Here is a 21,969-nt window from a genome sequence, read left to right as displayed (position 1 = left end):
TAGCAACCTGCTGATGTAATGACATTTATACATTTTGCACATTGTGTTTGCTAAATAATATGTTGACGCCTTGGTGCATAACAGAGCTGTAGCAACAAGCTCTCAAATCCTCAGAGGTCTAATAAAGGCTGAGCAACCAGATCCTGTCATTAGTGGATTTGGAGAAACAGCCATCCTCGTAAGTTTTCCACAACCCATGTGAATTATGCTGTTATGTGAAAGACATGTTTATCCAATCTTTTATTTGTATTGCAGTGTTTCACTGTAGAAATTTATTTTATTAATTTAGGCTAAGACTACATAGACTAAATAGATTTTTACCATGCCAGCCGCCGTGCATACTCAATATTTTGCAATGCTGCCGTATGAGAGGGACAATAGTTAATCCTCAAACAAAAGCATTTAAAGGGGTTGTGCGGGCACGGACTACTGATTACTTATCCACAGGATAGGTCATCAGTATATGAACCATTGGGGTCCGATACCTGGAACCCACACCAATCAGATGCTTTAAAAGATAAAACCAAAGCAAAACCTTCAGAATGTTGGAATGCAAAACTGCAAGAGGTAAAGCTTTTCTCTGGACACAAAGGGTCAAAACCCCCCCGGGTCACGGAAGGTTTACACTCACACCACAATGCCTTCTTCACATGTACATAGTATGCTAGCACTAGGGATGATGGTCACAATCTCCTGTTTGCTAACTATAAAGTGAAGCTGAGTGATAGAGTGATATGGAAAGATTGCCCTGATGCCTTGGTTCATTTGACATTTCACAGTACAGCTAAATGAAGTGAGAACCTGACGTCCATGCCAGAAGCAGATGGCTCAGGTCATAGAATAGCGGCTGAGCTGCAGTACTGCAGCTCTGCTCCTATTCAAGTAGATAGGAGCAGAGTTGCAGTTCTGTAGCATAGCCGCTATGCAGTGTATGGAGCCATCTGCTTCCGGCTCCGAACACTGCATACAGTGCATAGAATCCGGTTCTCGTAGGCAGCCGGTACAGCTGATGGGTGCGGGGTCCGGGTGTCTGACTCCCACCGGTCATATACTAATGACCTATCCTGTGGATAGGTCTTCAGTAGTCCAGGCCTAGACAATCCCTTTAAGATGTACCTCTGTGCGACTTTTTAAGGGGTATTCCCATCTCAGACTTTTTAGCATAGAAGTTAATGTAGATACGGAAACAGTGTAGAACAGAAGGCTGTGCGGTTTCTGAAACTCGGGAGCTACGTAAACAGCGTGGCTCGTTGTGCTATACATTTCAATGTGCTCTGAAATTGCAAAAGTCAACACTCTCATCGTCCATTACATTAGAGCCTATTCAAACGAGCATCATTCACGTCCGTGTGCTGTCCGTGTGTAGAACGGACAGCACACAGACTGAACACTGACACAATAAAGTCAATGAGCCAATTCACATGTCCAATTCTCCGGACCATTAGTCGGTGCAGAGAAAATCTTAGCATGTGCTACTTTGGTCTGATTCTCGCACTAGACTCCCCCATTCAGGTCAATGGGTCCATGGAAAAAACCGGACAGCACATGGACGCCATCCGATTGCCGTCCATTTTCACCAATGAGTTGTTAGGAGACATTGAATAGAAAGCAGGACGTCTTTTTTGTTGAACATGAAAAGCTGATAGTCACTAATGCTACACGGATGTGAAAAATTTACAAATGGAACGCACTTGGACACAGTACATTTTTCCCTTATGAAATACAGATACGTTTTACAACGCTTGTCAGCCTTACAAAAAACGAATGCGTAACCCTAGTCTATAACTATTAGGAACTGATTAAAAACTAGATTCTGTTTTCCCATATAATATTGAGTTTTCCTAAAATATGGACATTTATGAGATTTATTTCTTATAATTGTTCTAAACATTCAAAATGTCAATCTCATTACGTTTCCCCACCCCATGTCTAATAGTAAAGATGTGTTTCTATTGTACTTAATGTTCTAAAAGGGTCAATAAAGTTCAGTTTGGTTAGCCCAGATACAAATATTAAACAGTAAAAAGTAGTTTTGGCTGGTTCCCCTGAAGGGGGTTAGGAGTATCTCCTTGACCAGTTCAGGGACAAATCTGGGTGTATCATGCTACTAATGTATGCATATTTTACGTTTCTTTTAGTCTGAACTGTGTGTCTATGTCTGGTCTCCGACAGCTATCGTCCTTTACAATTGGGAACACACGGTGAACTGATTTGATAGCATTTGTCTATCACCTAAACTTTGGATTATTCTAATATATGTGACACTAGAATTAGGGCTCATTCACACGAACGTGAATCTCGTCTGTGTGGCGGCCATTAAAACGGCCGTCACAGAGACTCATGTATTTCAATGGGACTGCTCACACGACCGTTGTTTCAACGGAGCGTGTGAACGTTCTTTTGCAAAATAGAACTTGTCCTATTTTACTACGTGTCACGCATCCCCCCATAGACTTTAGTCTGTGGGAGATCCGTAACAACGTGTCCTGCACGGGTACACCTTGGATGTGGAGAATGGCAGTGGGCTACGTTCGTCTTTGACAAGGCTGCATTGAGCAGCTGAAACGTTGCATCCTTTTACACACATGGGTGAATAAATTCATTTTTGAGATTTCAACTTTGCAGTGCTGCCTCTTCTCCTTGGTCTGTCTATGTTTGTGGGATCTATAAGGCTTCGTTCACATCAGCGCTAGGGCTCTGTTCCGACGTTCCATCAGAGCTTTCCGTCGGAACGGTGCCCTGACAGACACAAACGGAAACCATAAGTTTCTGTTTCCATCACTATTGATTTCAATGGTGACAGATCCGGTGACAATGGATTCCGTTTGTCTCCGTTGTGCAAGGGTTCCGTCGTTTTGACGGAATCAATAACGTAGTCGACTACTCTGACGCTGTCCAATCAGCATAAAGCTGCTTCACACAGTGCGAGAGACTAAAGCTGGAGGGATGGGGGATCACTTGAAATAGCCATTTCTCTATATCCATGCGGATAATGTTGCTCTATGCAATCCCCTTTTTTTTCCCTGAGTATTTTCTCAAATACTAATACTATCTCTCTTTATGTTTCACACTTTAATGTAAACTCCTGTTTTGTTTTTTTGCATTACTTGTACTTTATGTGTATCCTACTGATATGTTTCATTCAAATTACCATCTGTGTTATATGCGAATTTATTTCTATTGTACTTTTTTTTAATTGAAAAAATAATAAACTTCAATAATGAGAACAAATAATAGCCATATCTCCGGCTGTGGACCACATAGAACATTGGTTCTGGTGGCATATGAAAGAGGAGTTTCTAATATTTAATATGCCGTTCTAGCTGTGAAACAACCGGAGGTATCACTAGTTAAAGACACAGTCAGGAATGGAAGCTGTATACTATATGATCACTCTGTGTTGCTGGGCAGGGAAGGGGGATAAGCTGGATGCTGATTGGACAGCGTCATGCAGAAAATATTACACCGCCCAGAGTGATAAGAAGGTCACCTCCTATTTGACAAGTATAGCCAAATTAGCATATTTAGAAAAATGATCATAACTTTGCAAATAATAAACGTTTTTGAAAAAAGTTACACTGTAGCTATCAGCATCATAGTGCCTATTACATTAGTTAGGAAATAGGTCATTAATAAACTAGTGACAGATCCTCTTTAAAGCTACAGAGCGGCAGCGGGACTAGTAAAAAAATAGGGACAAGACTAAAATATCTTGTCGCCATTTGAAAATTCTTAGTCACATTGGTGACAGAAGAATTACTATATAATTACTAATTATGTTCTAATAGATGACACTAGAATTATGTATTAAGTAGTGACATCAGAATTACTTTATTATCTGTGATGACACCAGAATTATAAGTGATTACATCAGAACTACTATACTATAAGTAACGATATCATAACTTCAATACTATAAGTGATGTAATCTGAATAACGTTATTACAAATGATGACATCAAAAAAAAAATTAGAATTGAAAACACCAAAATTACAATTTAGGTGATGACATCAGAATTTCTATATCATAAGTGGTGACTTCAGAATTACTATATTCTAGGTGATGACAACCATATTACTATATTATAAGTGGTAATATTCTAATTACTATATTATTAGCTATGACATCAGAATTATATTATAATTGATGACATCAGAATTTCTCAGTTATAACTAATGATATGTATGTTAAAGCAATGAATGTTAATGGTAAAGCAAAAGTGGTGATATCAGAAAAATTAATGTATAAGTGACAACATCACAATAAGTTATAAGACATTATTTCAAAATTAGTCAAGTAATGACATCACAATCACTCAGTAATAAGTGACAACATCAACCAGTACTCCAAGTTCTATGTGTTTTCCAGGGGTCGAGTACAAGGTGATTACCCATTCAGCACACAAGTTGTGTGCACTATCTAGAACACAATACAACTTATCTGAATGTGCCAATCTTCTCTGTATGAAGTAGATTGGACTTGTTTAGTTGACTTTTTATCAACAGGTGTAAATCTTAACTTGGCAAATGTTAAGGGTTATTTCCGAACATATAAGAAAGCGGTTTGGATTAGTAATGGTCTTAATAATTGATACCTGAGTGGATAAACTAGCACCATAACTATATAGTACAGTTATAAAAGATTTGTAAAAACATAAAAGAAACAAAATGCTACCAATAAAAACAGGCATTTTGTGTGAAATTGATAATCAGTTGGTGACCACCGTGGGCTGCCTCTTCAGTCTTGCCAAAAATACTTATTTTTGCATACAGGCTAGATGCGAATGTGAAAGACTTTTCATTTTGTCCATTGCTTTTTCCCAGCATGGACTACTTTTTATTTTTTTTTAATTTATTTTCCTATGGCTATAAATTGAACAGTTAACATTTGAAAAGGATTTTAAAATGGGCTCCAATTTTATAGCTGCTATTCACTTCAAACAGCACAGGGGCCTTACACAGCGATTTCATTAAGATACCGAAAATACTTCAAGGATGGTGATGTTGAGAAACTCCACACAAGACAATGCACACATCCTGTGCATAATTAGAAAGAATCCAGAGACATGAACTCCCTCAATGTAATTGTGGTTTTGTCTTTCTTAGAAAAAACAATAGAGTAGTCACATAAAAATAACCCATGCAGCACAATGGGAATCATCTCTTTCCTTTCTACAAATTTTGGTATCTGCTGTCAAGATGTGAGGAATCCTTGTTACCCAGACATATAAAGAATATCACAGACGTCTACCATTCATAATATTTAATGGCTGAAATATGTTTATATTGTTTTGTTGTTTTTTTTTTATATAAAGAAATCGTATGAATGTTTACAATTAAGTTCTGCCCAGAGGCATAAAATATGGATAAAAAGTTTTGACTTCTGCTTTAACAATCTTCTGTTACTTAGACAATAAACTAACAGATGTCTTTGGTGTATCAAGTTTAATGTTTCACACCAGGGAAGGATTTTACAGCAAAAAATGTATATGGCTCAGAGGAATGAAAATTTGTATATAAAGGAAACCCTGGAGATGCCTTTGAAGCTTATTAGTAAAAGAAAATAGTGTAAGGGAATGTTCACACGTAGCGTAAACACTGCAGATTTTCTGCAGCGTAGTACAGTAGCAGCAGAGTGAATGACAGGAGAAAATCAAAATGTTGCGTGAAAAATCTGCCGAAAAAACGTTCACAAATTGACCTGCGGCTTTTTAATATTTAGCATGTCAATTTATACTTCGGAATCGCTGCTTTTCTTTTGCGAGTTTAAAAACCTGCAACAAATAGCAAATGTTGCGATTTTTGTGGTGGAAAGCTGCAATTCCGCTGCAAAAATTGCAATTTAGAAAAAAAACAACGTTTTTTTTTTTTGGTTTAAAATAAAAAAAAAAGGTTTATACTTACCTTCGGGTGTTGTCATAGTGACTCTTTCTTCTGTCCTACATCCAGGCCGGCCTCCTGGGATGACGTTTCCCATGTGACTGCTGCAGTTAATCACAGGCTGCAGCGGTCCCAGGAGGCCAGCCTGGATGATAACGGAAGAAAGCGTCGCTATGACAACGGAGACCGTGGTATAAACTTTTTTTTTCAACCACTGCTTTCCACAGCGGACATTCCGTCTGAAAAACTTCACCACAATTTGTTGCGGTTTTTCGAGCGGAATTTTTTGCGGATTCGTGGACGTATACGCTCTGTACTTTTACGCAGCGTATCCGCCCTGTATGAACATGGACTAAAGGTGAATTAACACGCGGCAGATTTTGTTGCAGAAATCTCTGCGACCGAAAATCAGTTCCTTTTATCAGAATGGGGTTGTTTCTGCAGCGAGCCCATGGATTACTGCAAGGTACATTCGGATGAATGGAACTGATTTTCAGTCGCAGATTTTTTTTGCAAAAAAATCTGCCGCATGTGATTAAACCCTAAGGCCGGGTTCATACATGGCTTAACACATTGCATAATTTCGGTTGCGGAATTTGTACCAAAATTCTTCAACGAAGTACAGTACAATGTAAGTGAGTGAATGCAATGCAATAAATAAAATCCAAGGCTATATCCACACCAAAATCTGTAATGAAATCCGCATGCAACACATGCAGATTTCATCGCAGATATTGTTACAGATTTGTCGACGCACTGATGCTATAGCAAAGAACCTTCGGATAGGGCATCATTTTTGTTACTTTTTTTTGCAAAGGTTTACACGATTTACGCCTTTGCTATAATTAAGCAGGCATAATTAGAAAGTTACTAAAGGCGGAACTCAGCATTTCTCTGCCCTACTAAAATGTTCTCTAAAACTTTACACATTTTAATGATGTCCCTTTTCTTTAAAAAAAACAAAAAACGTCCTGAGCTGCCAGGGCCTGTATCCGCCACTGTGGCTGCTATAATACAATTTTTGCCACTGTATATTAACATAAGAATTAGATGTATGGCTAAATAGACTCTAAGCTCATGTAAACAATATATGAAAAGAAAAAAAATATTGAGTCTAATATTCTGCATCACATTTGGTCAGGTTCTCTGCCAGTCCTTTTACATTCATATTACACAATGTCCTGCACATTAATAATAAGCTGTCAACATTGCTACCTGCACAAATTATCCTGGCCGTCATATTTTTATGTGCTACATGTTGTGCCTTTTAACATTTGTGCACTGTGGCTAATAAACTTTTTCAGATCTCTATTATATTCCTTAGCAACCATTTCTGTTTCAGTCTCTAATGAGCCAAGTTTCTGAGATCTCGAAAGTTGCTGCTAAAATGCCTAAATTTAATGCTACTTGAAACAACATGTCTGTTTTCTTTTTTTATAAAACTTGTTTCAAACTAGTTGAGATTTTGTGCCACGATACCTCTGGTTCCAAGCACTTGTGCCTACATTAGATGATTTCTGGCTAAGCACGTCCTTCACACAATTCATTGGGGGGAATTAATTAACTTATCTATGCCATTTTTATGGTGTAGGAAAGTCGCGAACAGCACAAAAGTTGCAATTTGCGAGAAAAATTGTGACTTTTTTACAGTTTGCGCAGCTCACTGCACTTTTCCTAAAAGTGGGTGGAGCTTAGCGGAGGGGCGGGCCATCTGAAGTCTGACACATTTTTACTCTGTGGTGCACGGACAGCCAGAAATGTGCCTAATGTATTAAGAGGTGTGGATCTTTAAATAAATTAGGCACATTTTCCTCTAGCGATCTTAATATTAAGACTGGCGTTTCATATATGAAATGCCAGTCTTAATAAATTTCTCCCCCCATATATTTTTCTGATTCTTGACAAGCTGGAATGTGATTTGTAGAAAAGCAACACTCATTGTAGGTTCTAATGAACAACAAAGCTGGGAATGTGATTATTTATGATCGAGTATGGGTAGGAAGGTATACTCCATGCTAGTAATCTTACATAATAACACTTCTTATGCCACATAAAAGAATCTGATGACATCATGCCAATTGCACAGTGATGTAAGTCTACAATATGGTGACATGTTAAGTTATTAGCAGTAAAATGATGGATCTAACTGTTGCATTGGCACCTCAAGCTTCCATTGTCTCTAAATTCATTCTTTGAAAGAACTAATATTCAGACTATTAATGCCTCAAGACTAATATTGGAGACTAAAAATTTTTAAAGGCCAGAATCACACACACAGCTTTGTTGCAGTTTCTGGGGTCGTTTTTGGGAATTTTTTTTGGGCCAAAGCCAGAAGTGGAGACGGAAACGCAAAAAAACGCAATACATGTAGATTAAATTTCCTGAAATCTCATTTACTTTGCTTGTACTGTATTATGCTTCAGTTTTGTCGCAGGAAAATCACTACGTAAGATCTTATTCACACGAACGTGTTAAACGTCCGTGTGACGGCCATTGTTTCAATGTTTCAACAGCCGTCACACGAACCTACATAATTCAATGTGGCCGTTCACACGGCCATTGTTTCAATGGACCGAGTAAAGGGTTTGTGAGAAAATAGGACATGTCCTATTTTTTCACGCTTCACGCATCCCTCCATAGACTCTAGTCTATGGGGGATGCGTGATATCGCTTCCCGCAGAACAGAGCACGGATGCACCTCGGACTTGAAAAACGCCCGTTTTTCACATCTGAGACGCTCAACGCCCGTCTGAATCTAGCCTAATACGCATTGTTTGAATGTGGCCTAAAAAAACAGAAATGACCACAGGCTGCAAAGGGAACCCCATGCAAATAATAGTTGACACAGCACTAAAACCTCTCAACGTAACTTGCAGAAGGTTAATCCCAATGTAACTTCTTAATATTAATCCCTCTGACACAATTACATACTAGCAGGGAATGATTTGCCAACAAAACACGATTAGAGCAGCAGACTGATAAAACTATTGTGTTTGAATGCTTCTAAAATAAAACTGGCAGTAGCGTCATATGCAATTCTGTCAGTTACGGACCTTTTACACGTGCCAATGATCTGGTAACACTCGTTCATCGGCTGATTGCATCTTTTATGTAGCAATAAATATTATCATTGTCGGCAGCACATCTCCCTTTGTAAACAGGAAGATGTGCTGCTGACATGATGGAAATGTATGGGGACAAAAAAAAACGCAGTAACGATCGCTTATCCCCATACATAACCGATCATTGCTCCTTGTGAAAAGAGCAAACGAGCGCCGATCATGAGCTGTCTCGTTGATTGGCGCTCGTTTTCACAGCCCAAAATGGCCCGTGTAAAAGAACCCTTAGGCTGAAAGAAAATGCTTAACAGCAACCCCTTTTTTGCTTTAAAGCCTATCAATCAGAAAAGTTATATAATGTAAGTTGGGTCGGGGTCTTCTGGGACGCCCACTGTTGCTGAGAACAAGGGCCCCCAAGTCCCCATTCTCAACCAGAGAGCAGGACGAGCATGAGCATTGAAAATAGCCGCACATGCTCTTTTAGATGTTACCAGCAGCTCCATGACAGTGAATCGGGATGCTAGGAACAACTGAATGAACACATTTGGCTATTTCCCATGTTCCTATTTAACTCTATGGGGCCCCTTGTCCTCGGCATACAGTCAGGGTCCTATTAACGTATTTTAGATTTTAAAATGAAAAAATACAGGCTATAACTAAAGGGGTTGTCATGGGACAAAAGACGACAAATACTGGGCATATGCGGAAACTTCTAGGGCAATTTCTGGCAAATACATAAAACTATTGAACACGTTGTATCCCCGAGTAGCATATTTTATATCTTGATAATTCAACATTTTTTTTTAATATACAAATTAATACTATATAGGGGTTCCTGTTGAACCGAAATGTTGCACCTTTGCATGGAATAAAAGTCAACTTTATATACATCTGCTGGAGTGCTGCCCATTATCCTATATGACTGGAGGGTACCCACTGACAATAGCACCTGTCAAGGGGTGGGATATATTAGGCAGTAAGTAAACTTTCAGTTCTTGAATTTGTTGTGTTGGAAGCAGGAAAAATGAACAAGTGTAAGGAAATTAACGAGGGCCAAATTGTGATGAAATTGTGACTGGATAAGAAAATCTCCAAAACAGCACGTCTTGTGGGGTGTTCCCAGTATGCAGTGGTTAGTACCTACCAAAAGTGGTCAAAATAAGGACAACCGGTGAACTGGTGGCAGCGTCATGGGTCCTCAAGGCTCATTGATGCCAATGGGGAGTGAAGGCGACCCCATCTGGTCTGAATCCATAAAAGAACTACTGTAGCTAAATTGCTGAAAAAGTTTATGATGGCTATCATGGAAAGGTCTCAAAGCACACCGTGCATTACAGCTTGCTGCGTATGGGGCTGTGAAGCCACAGACCGATGAGAGGGCCCATGCTGACCCATGTCTACCACATAAAGCGCCTAAAGTGGCCTGGTCTGAAGATTTTATTTTAAATCATGTGTCCAAATTCCCCAGATATCATTCTGATCGAGCATCTATATGAAGTGCTGGAAAAACAAGTGTGATCTCGCAATTTACAGGACTTAAAGGATGACAACAATTTTGTGCCAAATACAACAGCACATCTTCAGGTCTTGTAGAGTCCATGTCTCAATGGGTCAGAGCTGGCAGGGGACCTACAGAATATCGAGCAGGTGGATTTAATCTTATGGCTGAACGGTGAAAGCATAGATATACATAGTAGCATATATATATATATATATATATATATATATATATATATATACTACCGTTCAAAAGTTTAGGGTCACTTAGAAATTTCCTTATTTTTTAAAGAAAAGCACCGTTTTTTTCAATGAAGATGACATTAAATTAATCAGAAATACACTCTATACATTGTTAATGTGCTAAATGACTATTCTAGCTGCAAACGTTTGGTTTTTAATGCAATATCTACATAGGTGTATAGAGGCCCATTTCCAGCAACCATCACTCCAGTGTTCTAATGGCACATTGTGTTTGCTAACTGTGTTAGAAGGCTGATGGATGATTAGAAAACACTTGAAAACCCTTGTGCAATTATTTTAGCACCGCTGTAAACAGTTTTGCTGTTTAGAGGAGCTATAAAACTGACCTTCCTTTGAGCTAGTTGAGAATCTGGAGCATTACATTTGTGGGTTCGATTAAACTCTCAAAATGGCTAGAAAAAGAGAGCTTTCATGTGAAACTCGACAGTCTATTCTTGTTCTTAGAAATGAAGGCTATTCCATGCAAGAAATTGCCAAGAAATTGAAAATTTCCTACAACAGTGTGTACTACTCCCTTCAGAGGACAGCACACCAGGCTCTAACCAGAGTAGAAAGAGTAGTGGGAGGCCCCGCTGCACAACTGAGCAACAAGACAATTACATTAGAGTCTCTAGTTTGAGAAATAGACGCCTCACAGGTCCTCAACTGGCAGCTTCATTAAATTATACCCGCAAAACGCCAGTGTCAACGTCTACAGAGAAGAGGCGACTCTGGGATGCTGGCCTTCAGGGCAGAGTGGCAAAGAAAAAGCCATATCTGAGACTGGCTAATAAAAGGAAAAGATTAATATGGGCAAAAGCACACAGACATTGGACAGAGGAAGATTGGAAAAAGTGTTATGGACAGACAAATCGAAGTTTGAGGTGTTTGGATCACACAGAAGAACATTTGTGAGACGCAGAACAACTGAAAAGATGCTGGAAGAGTGCCTGACGCCATCTGTCAAGCATGGTGGAGGTAATGTGATGGTCTGGGGTTGCTTTGGTGCTGGTAAAGCGGGAGATTTGTACAAGGTAAAAGGGATTTTGAATAAGGAAGGCTATCACTCCATTTTGCAACGCCATGCCATACCCTGTGGACAGCGCTTGATTGGAGCCAATTTCATCCTACAACAGGAAAATGACCCAAAGCACACCTCCAAATTATGCAAGAACTATTTAGGGAAGAAGCAGGCAGCTGGTTATTTTATCTGTAATGGAGTGGCCAACGCAGTCACCAGATCTCAACCCCATAGAGCTGTTGTGGGAGCAGCTTGGCCGTATGGTACGCAAGAAGTGCCCATCAAGCCAATCCAACTTGTGGGAGGGGCTTCTGGAAGCATGGGGTGAAATTTCTCCCGATTACCTCAGCAAATTAACAGCTAGAATGCCAAAGGTCTGCAATGCTGTAATTGCTGCAAATGGAGCATTCTTTGACGAAAGCAAAGTTTGAAGGAGAAAATTTTTATTTCACATAAAAATCATTATTTCTAACCTTGTCAATGTCTTGACTATATTTTCTAGTCATTTTGCAACTCATTTGATAAATAGAAGTGTGAGTTTTCATGGAAAACACAAAATTGTCTGGGTGACCCCAAACTTTTGAATGGTAGTGTGTATATATATATATATATATATATATATATATATATATATGACTGTATATATTATAGTATATATTATTTAGATGTTATTTTGATGGCATCATTTAACCTTTTCACATAATCATTTAAGTTTAACCCCTGGCCTTTGTTTTTGCCACATTCTAATAATCTTTAAGCCAAGACACTCTGTTACCATCTCCGTACTTTAGCCTGAGGGGAGATTTCCACAATCCAGCCTCTTTATCTTTTAAACTACATAATGCTGGTAATTTTCTCTTTATAGATTCAAGTTTACAACATTCGACAGATTGTACACGTAAAATGCTTTAACAAAACAGCTCAATCAATGTGAATAAATAGATATAAATAAATATGCTCTTGGATGCCTGACAAATTTCAGTCTGTCAGGGGAATCCTATCTTAACAAAGTACATTTGGCAGAGCTCAAGCTATAAAAGAAAGCTTAGAGTGGCTTATTTTAACAAACATATTATCTTGCTTCACTACCTGAAGCCTAAAACAGCGTTTGAAAAATGATTGTTCTGATTGTTCCTCTTTGCTATTAAAGAGCATAAGTTAAAGTTTGGTTCTGAAGCATGCACATTACAGATTGAGGCTGCTTGGGCAAGGGTTATATATTTTTTTTATAGAGATCATTGTACACACTACATCCATATATACTGCTACATAGATATATAACACTGGTTCCACAATCATCCACAGTTCCCTACACAAGGGATTCTCAGTATTTTTGCCCTGGAGCCACACCAGCCAGAACATGGTGATTAGGCCTCACTTGGTCGAAGTCCATGCCAACATTAACCATGTCTCTTAATTTATCTTTAATTTGTCTCCTGAACCCAGTATAACATATACTTATAATAAGCACAAAAGGGGTCAATTATGTCACCAAACCAGAGATTGGTGAAGCCGAAGAAAGGATTGTGCAGCTTATCTTCACTTCTGTCAAAACTGCCTCGCCAGCTGCCCATCACCAACAACTGATGAGTGCCTACCCTACATTATAGAACTAAATTTCCACAAACAATATAATACAAACGTTCAAATGAGACCTATTTGTACTATCTATAGAACCTCATCTGAAAGATTTCCACTGATATCCACATATCAGATGGCCTACTTGAGCCTTCCACTATGGCACACAACACACTCCATAGACTAATTTGCATTAATTTTCTGGACACATGCAGTTATGATTTTTCTTTATCCGTTCAAGTACATAGAGGGAATGCTTCCATTAAATGTGCGCTACAGGAAGCCTTAAAGGAGTTGTTCAGTCCCTAAAAATTTATGGCCCAGCCTCAGGATAGGCCATTAATAGCTGATGGGTCAGGGTCCCACTCCCGGGACCCCCGATAATCATGTGTGTACCCCGTAATTTCTACTTGCTCACTGTGAATCTTCGACACACATGTAGCGGCGATTCACAGCTATTGCAGCCTTCTTCTCCAATGACAACCCCTTTAATGGGATGGTACCAACTAGATATACCATGTCTATATGGCCCATGCAGTGCATTGAATAAGCTCCAAATAATACTGCATATTTCTTAAGAGTTTTTGGTGATACGTTTTATTTTTTACATACAGGTTACAGAGCATGCCTCGAAAACTCTCCCATAGAAGGCAATGGGTCCCCTCCTGTTCACCGGTTCCTTTGGTCCATGTGGCTGCTGTAAAGCATATCTCTAAATGCTGTTAACAGAAGCTCAGGTAAAATGGCTTCACCCATAATAATGTACAGAAAGTAGAATAAAAAAAATCTACAGTCAAAAAATAAAAACATATTAGAATAAAACAATATGTCTAACTATCTGCTTTTAATTAGAAAAAAAAGGTAGTACATTCCCTTTAAAGAGGCTCTGTCACCACATTATAAGTGGCCTATCTTGTACATAATGTGATCGGCGCTGTAATGTAGATTACAGCAGTGTAAATGAATGGAGAGAAGTGTATGACGCTGATTGTTCACTGATTGGTCAGCGTCATGCACTCCTCTGTACAACGCCCACTTGGCCAAAAAGTAAAACACGCCCAGTTGTTCATTAAGAAACTCATTAGCATAAAGCTAATCTGGTCATAACTCCGTCAAAAATGATCGTTTTTCTAAATAAAAAACACTGCTGTGATCTACATTACAGCGCCGATCACATCATGTACAATATAGGCCACTTATAATGTGGTGACAGAGCCTCTTTCAATAGAAAATTGTGAAACATGGTAGTTTACTTTGCCATCAGCTAGTTCATTATCCATTACACACTCTCTGCCATCCACTGATATTTGAGCATATATATATATATATATATATATATATATATATATAAATATATATATATATATATATATATATATATATATATAAATATATATATATATATATATTGACATTAGAATTTAACCATTGCCTACTGGGTAGATAATTTACTGTAACAAATAGAGTCATTAATTGAACAATGGGAAGTAACCAAAATAATTGTGTCCTTGTCCCATGCAGATAACAGCTGTTTAGTGGTTCTGTACATATGGAGTGAAGTCGTCGTCTGGAGTTTTTTTTACATTTATCTGAAGAAGGAATGTTATAGCCGGTGTGTACGATTTTAAAGACCACTATGGAGAATACTTATACACTGTATTATGCTTAGTGTAGGGACTGGGTGGGTGGTGTATGACACAGGGATCTAAAAAAGACCAAATAAAGAATTCCTGTGTCATGCACCACCCCTTAGGTCATACACTAGACATAACACAGAGCATATGTTTTGCCAATAGTATTGCTTTACTATTCGTGAACAGATTATGTGAATTTCATTGTTCTTTGAAACCATACAGATGCAACAATAAAATACATTTAAATATGATTAGTTATGATGACTTTAATGCTTATCCAAGTTAGGAAGGATCTATTATTTCAAGCTTTACTAAACATTTCCGTTTGCTCTAAGAATCCTCTGTTCCTCTAACTTGAGATAATTGTACTAAAGAGGAATGTAAATTTGTTACAGGAAAGTTGCCAAATGGAATGAACATCATATGCCGTTTGATATACAACCAAGAGGATAAAACATTTTTAATCATTCATAATGACCTCATAGAACCTATTTTACTTTTTAGAATATCACACAGAGAAAAAAGATCAGAAGAAAAAAAAATGAGAAATTATAATAACTGAAGACCCAATTCGATCTTCTTGAGAAAATATTATAAGTTACCACAGACATTATCAAAATAATATACGGCAAATCCCTCTTTACCATGTATATTTGCGATTTTGTTTAAGTGGTAGAAAAATTAATCTGGGAACTTCTTATCGTCAGTAGTAAATAGCTCCCAGTAATAGGACCCCATGTAATCATTAAGGCTAAGAACCAATTTTTCCATTTTATGGTTGCATAACTTTCCATAAGAATCTATAATATTCAATGCTTTGAAATAATACATTGAAAACCAAATTAAACTATGTAGCTAAAAAAGTCATATATGAAGCCAAAGCAAATGGCACTGCAGATAAAGTTGATAATACTTTATGAATCCGTTTTAGAGGCACAGATGCATAAAATTATATCATTAAAGCAAACAGTGTCCGATGTTGATAACATTTTCTGGTGACCACTCCATTAATTGATCCGTTTTGCATATGACACATTGTGTCAGCCTATAGCGTTTTGACCCTTGTGCAAAGTTTCAGTAAAACTACGTCATCGCTGGTGCCATTTGCCACAACAGTGTTACCACCAGCTACGGAGCCACAGAAGTCACTGGTTGGAGAACATCGTCCTAGAGGCGGCTTGTCTCTAACTGGAGCATATGCATCTCCATGAAGACACGCTACATTATATAGTACTAGATATATTTTCACTGAGGACCTTTCATTATTTAATTATTGTCCTTTTTTCTTCTCAAGACAATCATGGTCGCTCAGTAATAACGTATGCTGATCCTCCTCCTGCACTATAGTCTGCTCAATGGTGCTGACTGTTGAATCTATATTTCTACTTATGAAAGCATGAAAAAATTGCATTTTCTTTATGTTTAAATGTAATATATATCTGCTTGATTTAACCCTTAGTGACCAGCCTATTTTAGGCCTTAATGACCAAGCAATTATTTTTGTTTTTCATCGTCTCATTTAAAGTGCTATAACTTTTTATTTTTGCTGTCGACATAGCCTTATGAGGACTTTTTTTTCTGCGGGATTAGTTGTATTTTTTATTGGCCCCATTTTGGGGTATATATAATTTTTTGATTAACTTTTATTAACTTTTTTTTGGGGGGGAAATAGAAAAATAAACAGCAATTCCACCGTTGTTCTATGGGTTTTAAATTTACGCCCCACACTGTGCGACGCAAATAATATGTTACCTATATTCTATGGGTCGGTATAATTACGATGATACCATATATGTATCGTTTTTTTATGTTTTACCATTTTTGTACAATAAAAACACTTTTGAACTAAAATTATTTGATTTTGCATCGTCGCTTTCCAAGAGCCATAACTTTTAGATTTTTCCGCCAATGTAGTGATATGTGTGCTTGTTTTTTGTGGGATGAGACGTAGTTTTCATTGGTACTTTTTTGGGGTTCATGGGACTTATTGATTAACTTTTATTATTACATTTTTGGGGGGCAATGGAAAATATAGCAGTTCCGCCATAGTTTGTTGCGTTGCGTTCACCTTGCGGTTTAAGTTACATTTTAAATTAATCGTTTGGGTCATTATAGTCACGGCGATACCCTATATGTGTACTATTGTTTCTTTTTTACACTTTGACTAAATAAAACCACTCTGTATCGGAAATGTTTTAACTGTAATCTTTATTAATAATTCTTATTTAACATTCATTACTTATTTTTTTCAGTCCAACTAGGAGACTTCACTATGTGATCTTTTTATCGCAGATATAATGCTTTGGTATACTTAATATACCAAAGCATTATTGCCTGACAGTGTAAAACTGACAGGCAATCTATTAGGCAATGCCTCTGGCGCGGCCTAATAGGCATATAGCCAGGGCAGGCCTGGGGGCCTAACAAAGGCGACCCATTGGAGGCCCGCGATTGCATTTGCGGGCCGCCGACGGGTGAGAGAGGGAGCTCACTCCCACTGTAAACGACGTAAATGCAGCAGTCGCTATTGACCGCAGCATTTAAAGGGTTAAATGGCCACGATCTAACTAAACTTTGATCGCTACCATTGGAGCAGGATCCCGGCTGTCATCAGACAGCCGAGCACCCGCTCCAGCCTGCACGGGACACTCGTGCAGGACTTAGACTAGGCTGCCGTGAAAAGGCGTATTGGCGGTCACTAAGGGGTTATCTTACTCTGTTATTTTGCTGTGCTTTTTTTTTCTTTTTTTTGCTGGGGTACATACATACTAGATACATTTCCTACAAAATTTCATTGTGACAACGTCTTCTAGGGGCAGGGTTGACACCAATTTTGGGCTTGTTTATTACGTTTTATTATAGGTACATTGCTGTTATGATTTTTTTGCCACTAATATAGATTAATAAAGCATTATAAACGTTAACTGTGGTGCCTTGGATTCTATAGACATTTGGATTTTTCTGGTGGGTATTGTTGAGACCAAGTCAAAAGTGCACATCTTGCTCTGGTGTAAACATCCCTTTTGCTTGCGTACTCCCCTTCCAGGGAAATACCACTGATTGACAACAGTGCCACAAATGGTGACATCTGGTTAAAATCAACTCGCAACCAAGTGGATTGGGCTTCTAATTGACCATTCTCGGGTGTATAATTTGACATTACCATAATTGAGTTCTCTAAACTCTAATAGAGGCACATCATTTCACGATAAATACTAAATACCTTATATGACCACAAAAAAAAACACAAATTTAAGAACCATGAACGAATTTATAAACGTAAAAAATTCCATAATACTTACACCAACTATGAAGAAATCCAGCCAACACCATGCGTTGGTGAAGTACTTCTTAAAGCCATATGCCACCCATTTAAGGAGCATCTCAAGAACAAAGACGTATGTGAACACCTTGTCTGCATACTCCAAAATAATTTTTACAGCTTTTTTCTGGTCGATGTAAATATCTTCAAATGCCTGAAAACCAAAAATCTATGAGGCAAGTTTTTAAAACACAAGTGAACTGCATTCAGTAACATATAATTGACATGAATTGTGAACTAATATTCTGAGTTTTAATCCCCATGGCAACAGAAAAACTTTTGCTAACTTGATAACTACAAAGTGTTTTCTTTTGACCTGTACCTAAATTATGACCAACTGTGACAACTTAATAAAAAAAGAACACCGGCGCGCATGATAATGCAATTTATTACTGTACCACTGACAGAGTATACTGGGCAAACTATAACATGAAAAATACAATATGAGACAAGTGAAGCCATCAGTTATACAAAATACTACGAGAAATGAAGCACCGGCTAATCAATTACTCCTAATAATATTATTTGCCTAGGGTTCCATAATATGGTTTCAGGCAGTACAAAACACCCTTAGCGAAAACACCCTTTTTATGTCATCAATGACCCCTCTTATTCAGCTTTGCTAAATATTACCCATATAGAGCTACTATCTATATGCAGATGACTGGACTGTTTACAACTTTATGGACTGCCTGAAAATGGAAGAGAGAAGATTAGATATGATCTAAGATAAGCAATATTTGTGGGGAGAGAGATATACAGTATCTAGGCAAAAATATAGAATATGCCTGATGAAGAGAGGCATCATATGGTATGCTATTGTGAAGTCGAGGCAGTACCGAATCCTTCATTAGGTCATTTGTCACAATGCACCTTGTAACATTATGCTGTCAAACTCTACAAAGTTACTATTGGCCAAACAAACAAACTATAGTTGGTCCCTTTAAATGTCATTAGAGGAAAGAAGTAGCTATTAGAAATCATATGCCACCCTAAACGTGATTATTGTGACTTGTTACAGTAAAACATGACATCATTTTGGTCAATGAGATTACACCCATGCTCTACAGGAAGGATGTCGAATTTGATCACATCGGTGGCACCCTCGGGGACTTTAACTATTACTGATGTAAAATCATTTCATTTCCACATCCAAATAGAGATGTGAGAAGAAAATAGAGTTTGAGGAACAAAAGTGACTGCAAATTAGTTTTAGATCATGTAAATTGTATTGTGCCACTGCATCTGTTTCAGTGATTGTGATTAGGGGGATGAAAGGCAATGGAATAACAAGATATATTTTCCTTCGGAAGAAGCATGGGCTTTACATATATTTATCTATTAATCATTAAGATAACATCTACTGGTGAAGAGACTGACATAAGTGATGACATTTTCTGTGTGAATGCACATTTATGCCAGTCCATGTCCTCAGTATGAATGACAATTCAGTTTTTCTATAAAAAGCCAAATAAGTCAACAATTGTTTTTGGAAGGAATACATCAGTTAATCCCTTAATGACTGGGCCTGAAAAAGCCTTAATGACCTTTAAGCAGTCATAACTTTTATTTTTCCATTGACGTGGCTGTATGAGGCCTTGTTTTATGTGGGGAAAACTGTATTTTTTCTCTCCGCAGTTTGGGGTTTTGAAAAAAATTGAATTTTACGGCATGAATATAGGAAAAAGAAATTCTTGCCATTGTTGTTCTTGTTTACTTTTTATCCAGTTCACGTTAAATTAATTCTTCAGGTTATATAGTTGTGTAGATACCTAATATGTGTAGGTTTTTTTGGTTTTATGTAATGTAGGGGCAATAAAATATATTTTATGCAAAATAATGGCTTTTTTTGGGACATTTTCTTTTGAACATGTCTCTTGTCACTTTGACACAGGCTGCTGTTAGGGCAGCACATAGTCAGTCAGACGCTGCTGTAGACAAAGCACTTGCAACGCCTGCCATCAAAAGACGGTGGGCGGTCATTAAGGTGTTAAAGGGGTAACTTGGGTTAAAAAGGGTGTCCTAACTGAACAACCCATAGGGGTGTGGGGGTGCCAATGTATTAAATGGTTACCCAATCATTTAAATTGACATCATGTAATGATATACTTCACCTGCAGAGATCATTGCAGGGGAAATGTGCGCCTACCCAGAGCGACCAACTGATTGCTAGGATGACCTGCTTTAGAGATGGGATTGTCCAGTTGAAAATTCTGTACAATGTACAATGCATCTAATAAAAAATAAAGCATAATACTTACCAGTGCTCCACTGCTGAGAAGAATCATGAAGATGATAAAGCTCTCAAACCAGTTGTGTTCAACTATCCTGTAGCAAGTCTTTCTCACTTTCCACCATATTTTACCAACTCCTTTTGTGATGTCAACTTTACAGCATGGACAATAATGCAAGCAGCCTAAAAAGTAAGAAAATACAATGAACACTAGCTGAAAAAAACAGAATATGATGAATACAAAATAATGGCAATATAATGGCAATATTGTAGCTATATGGAGTATATGATTGTTTTAGGAATCGGCTTGTAGAGTTTGCTCTGTCTACATCACACTTCCTATAGTAGTTAGTACTCAAGATGTAGTGTCAGGATGCAGTGAACTCAAAAAGTTTAAAAATAATACCACTTTCTTTTTGGTATTTCCATGTACCTATAATCTCTTCTTAAAGAGAAACGGTCACCTCTCCTGTTATGTCTATTTTAGTAAATACTTTTATTCTCCATGTAGTAACAATTCCGGGACTTATTTTGTTAGAAAGCTTCATTGGGGCGTTCCTCTGTTATTCCTCCTAGAAATTTATGATTAAATTGACAACTGGGTGTAACCATTTCCCTCGTCAAAGGGGCATGTTCCTAAAAAATCTCATTCCATCAGCGCTGATTCAACATCGTCAGTCTGTGTAGGGACACACCTCAAACCGGTAACACCCAGTTTTGAATTTATTCATAAATTTCTAGGAGGAATAACAGAAGAAAGGCACAACGTAGAGTTCTAAGAAAACATGCTCCAGAATTGTTATTTCATGGGGAATACAATTATATTTACTAAAGCAGACCTGTCAGGAGAGATGACGGGTCCTCTTTGAAAGAAATCAAAATGTTAAAATAATTGACCTAGCATTTATTGTATTTACCAACAGGAATAAATTACTTTTTTTTATTATTATTATTATTATTATTATTATTATTATTATTATTATTATTATTATTATTATGCAATGCTTTAGGGAGTATCAGCCATCAAGTATGCAGCATATAACATCCTATATATGTTTTACTGTATTTCAGAATGTGGCGGTCCTCAAGCTATTTTGTATATTAACTACTATGATTTGCATTCTTATCTCATTCTGATGCACAGTAGCTACTGCAAGAAGGCGCTGTTCACCCCAGCATTATGTCCTCAATTGTTCATAGATATTAATGGCTATTCTTGAAGTAAAAAAGAAATAGAGACCTAATGGAATGGAGAGTAGCACTAAGGTGGACAAAGCCCTACAACATAAAATACTAACATCTGAGCACAATGGTAACCTGACAAAATTTCATACCAAATGATAATTTTAGTGCCTAGTCCTATTCCATCACCAAAGCATTTTTTGTTTTTAGAATTTTTTTATTCATTTAAAAAAAGACAAATACTAAATTCATTTAGGAATGGTTGGAGTGTCCTAGACTAAATTTAAGAGGCAGATAGATCCAAAGGGGGTTTTACACTGG

At 37.7% G+C, this 21,969-nt stretch overlaps 1 protein-coding gene and 1 long non-coding RNA gene across 2 annotated transcripts in view; one reads left to right on the top strand and one right to left on the bottom strand.

Annotated features, from left to right (window-relative positions):
• The window catches only part of LOC142652008 (uncharacterized), a 69,321-nt gene extending 54,159 nt beyond the window's left edge, over positions 1-15,162 (top strand). Inside the window, exons 3-4 of the long non-coding RNA XR_012847760.1 lie at positions 13,892-14,014; positions 14,799-15,162. This is a non-coding gene — a long non-coding RNA (uncharacterized LOC142652008). The remainder of the gene's footprint in view (positions 1-13,891; positions 14,015-14,798) is intronic.
• LOC142652004 (sodium channel protein type 5 subunit alpha-like) overlaps positions 1-21,969 on the bottom strand; it is a 358,710-nt gene that overhangs the window by 45,007 nt on the left and 291,734 nt on the right. Inside the window, exons 20-21 of the mRNA XM_075827343.1 lie at positions 20,495-20,649; positions 18,214-18,387 (exon numbers count right to left, since the gene is read on the bottom strand). Coding sequence (XP_075683458.1) covers positions 18,214-18,387; positions 20,495-20,649 — 329 coding nt within the window. The remainder of the gene's footprint in view (positions 1-18,213; positions 18,388-20,494; positions 20,650-21,969) is intronic.

This window comes from Rhinoderma darwinii, chromosome 5, assembly GCF_050947455.1.
Source record: "Rhinoderma darwinii isolate aRhiDar2 chromosome 5, aRhiDar2.hap1, whole genome shotgun sequence".
NCBI classification, from domain to species: Eukaryota; Metazoa; Chordata; class Amphibia; order Anura; family Rhinodermatidae; genus Rhinoderma; species Rhinoderma darwinii.
Note: the sequence above shows the minus strand (reverse complement) of the source record. Positions and strands in the feature narration are given on the sequence as shown.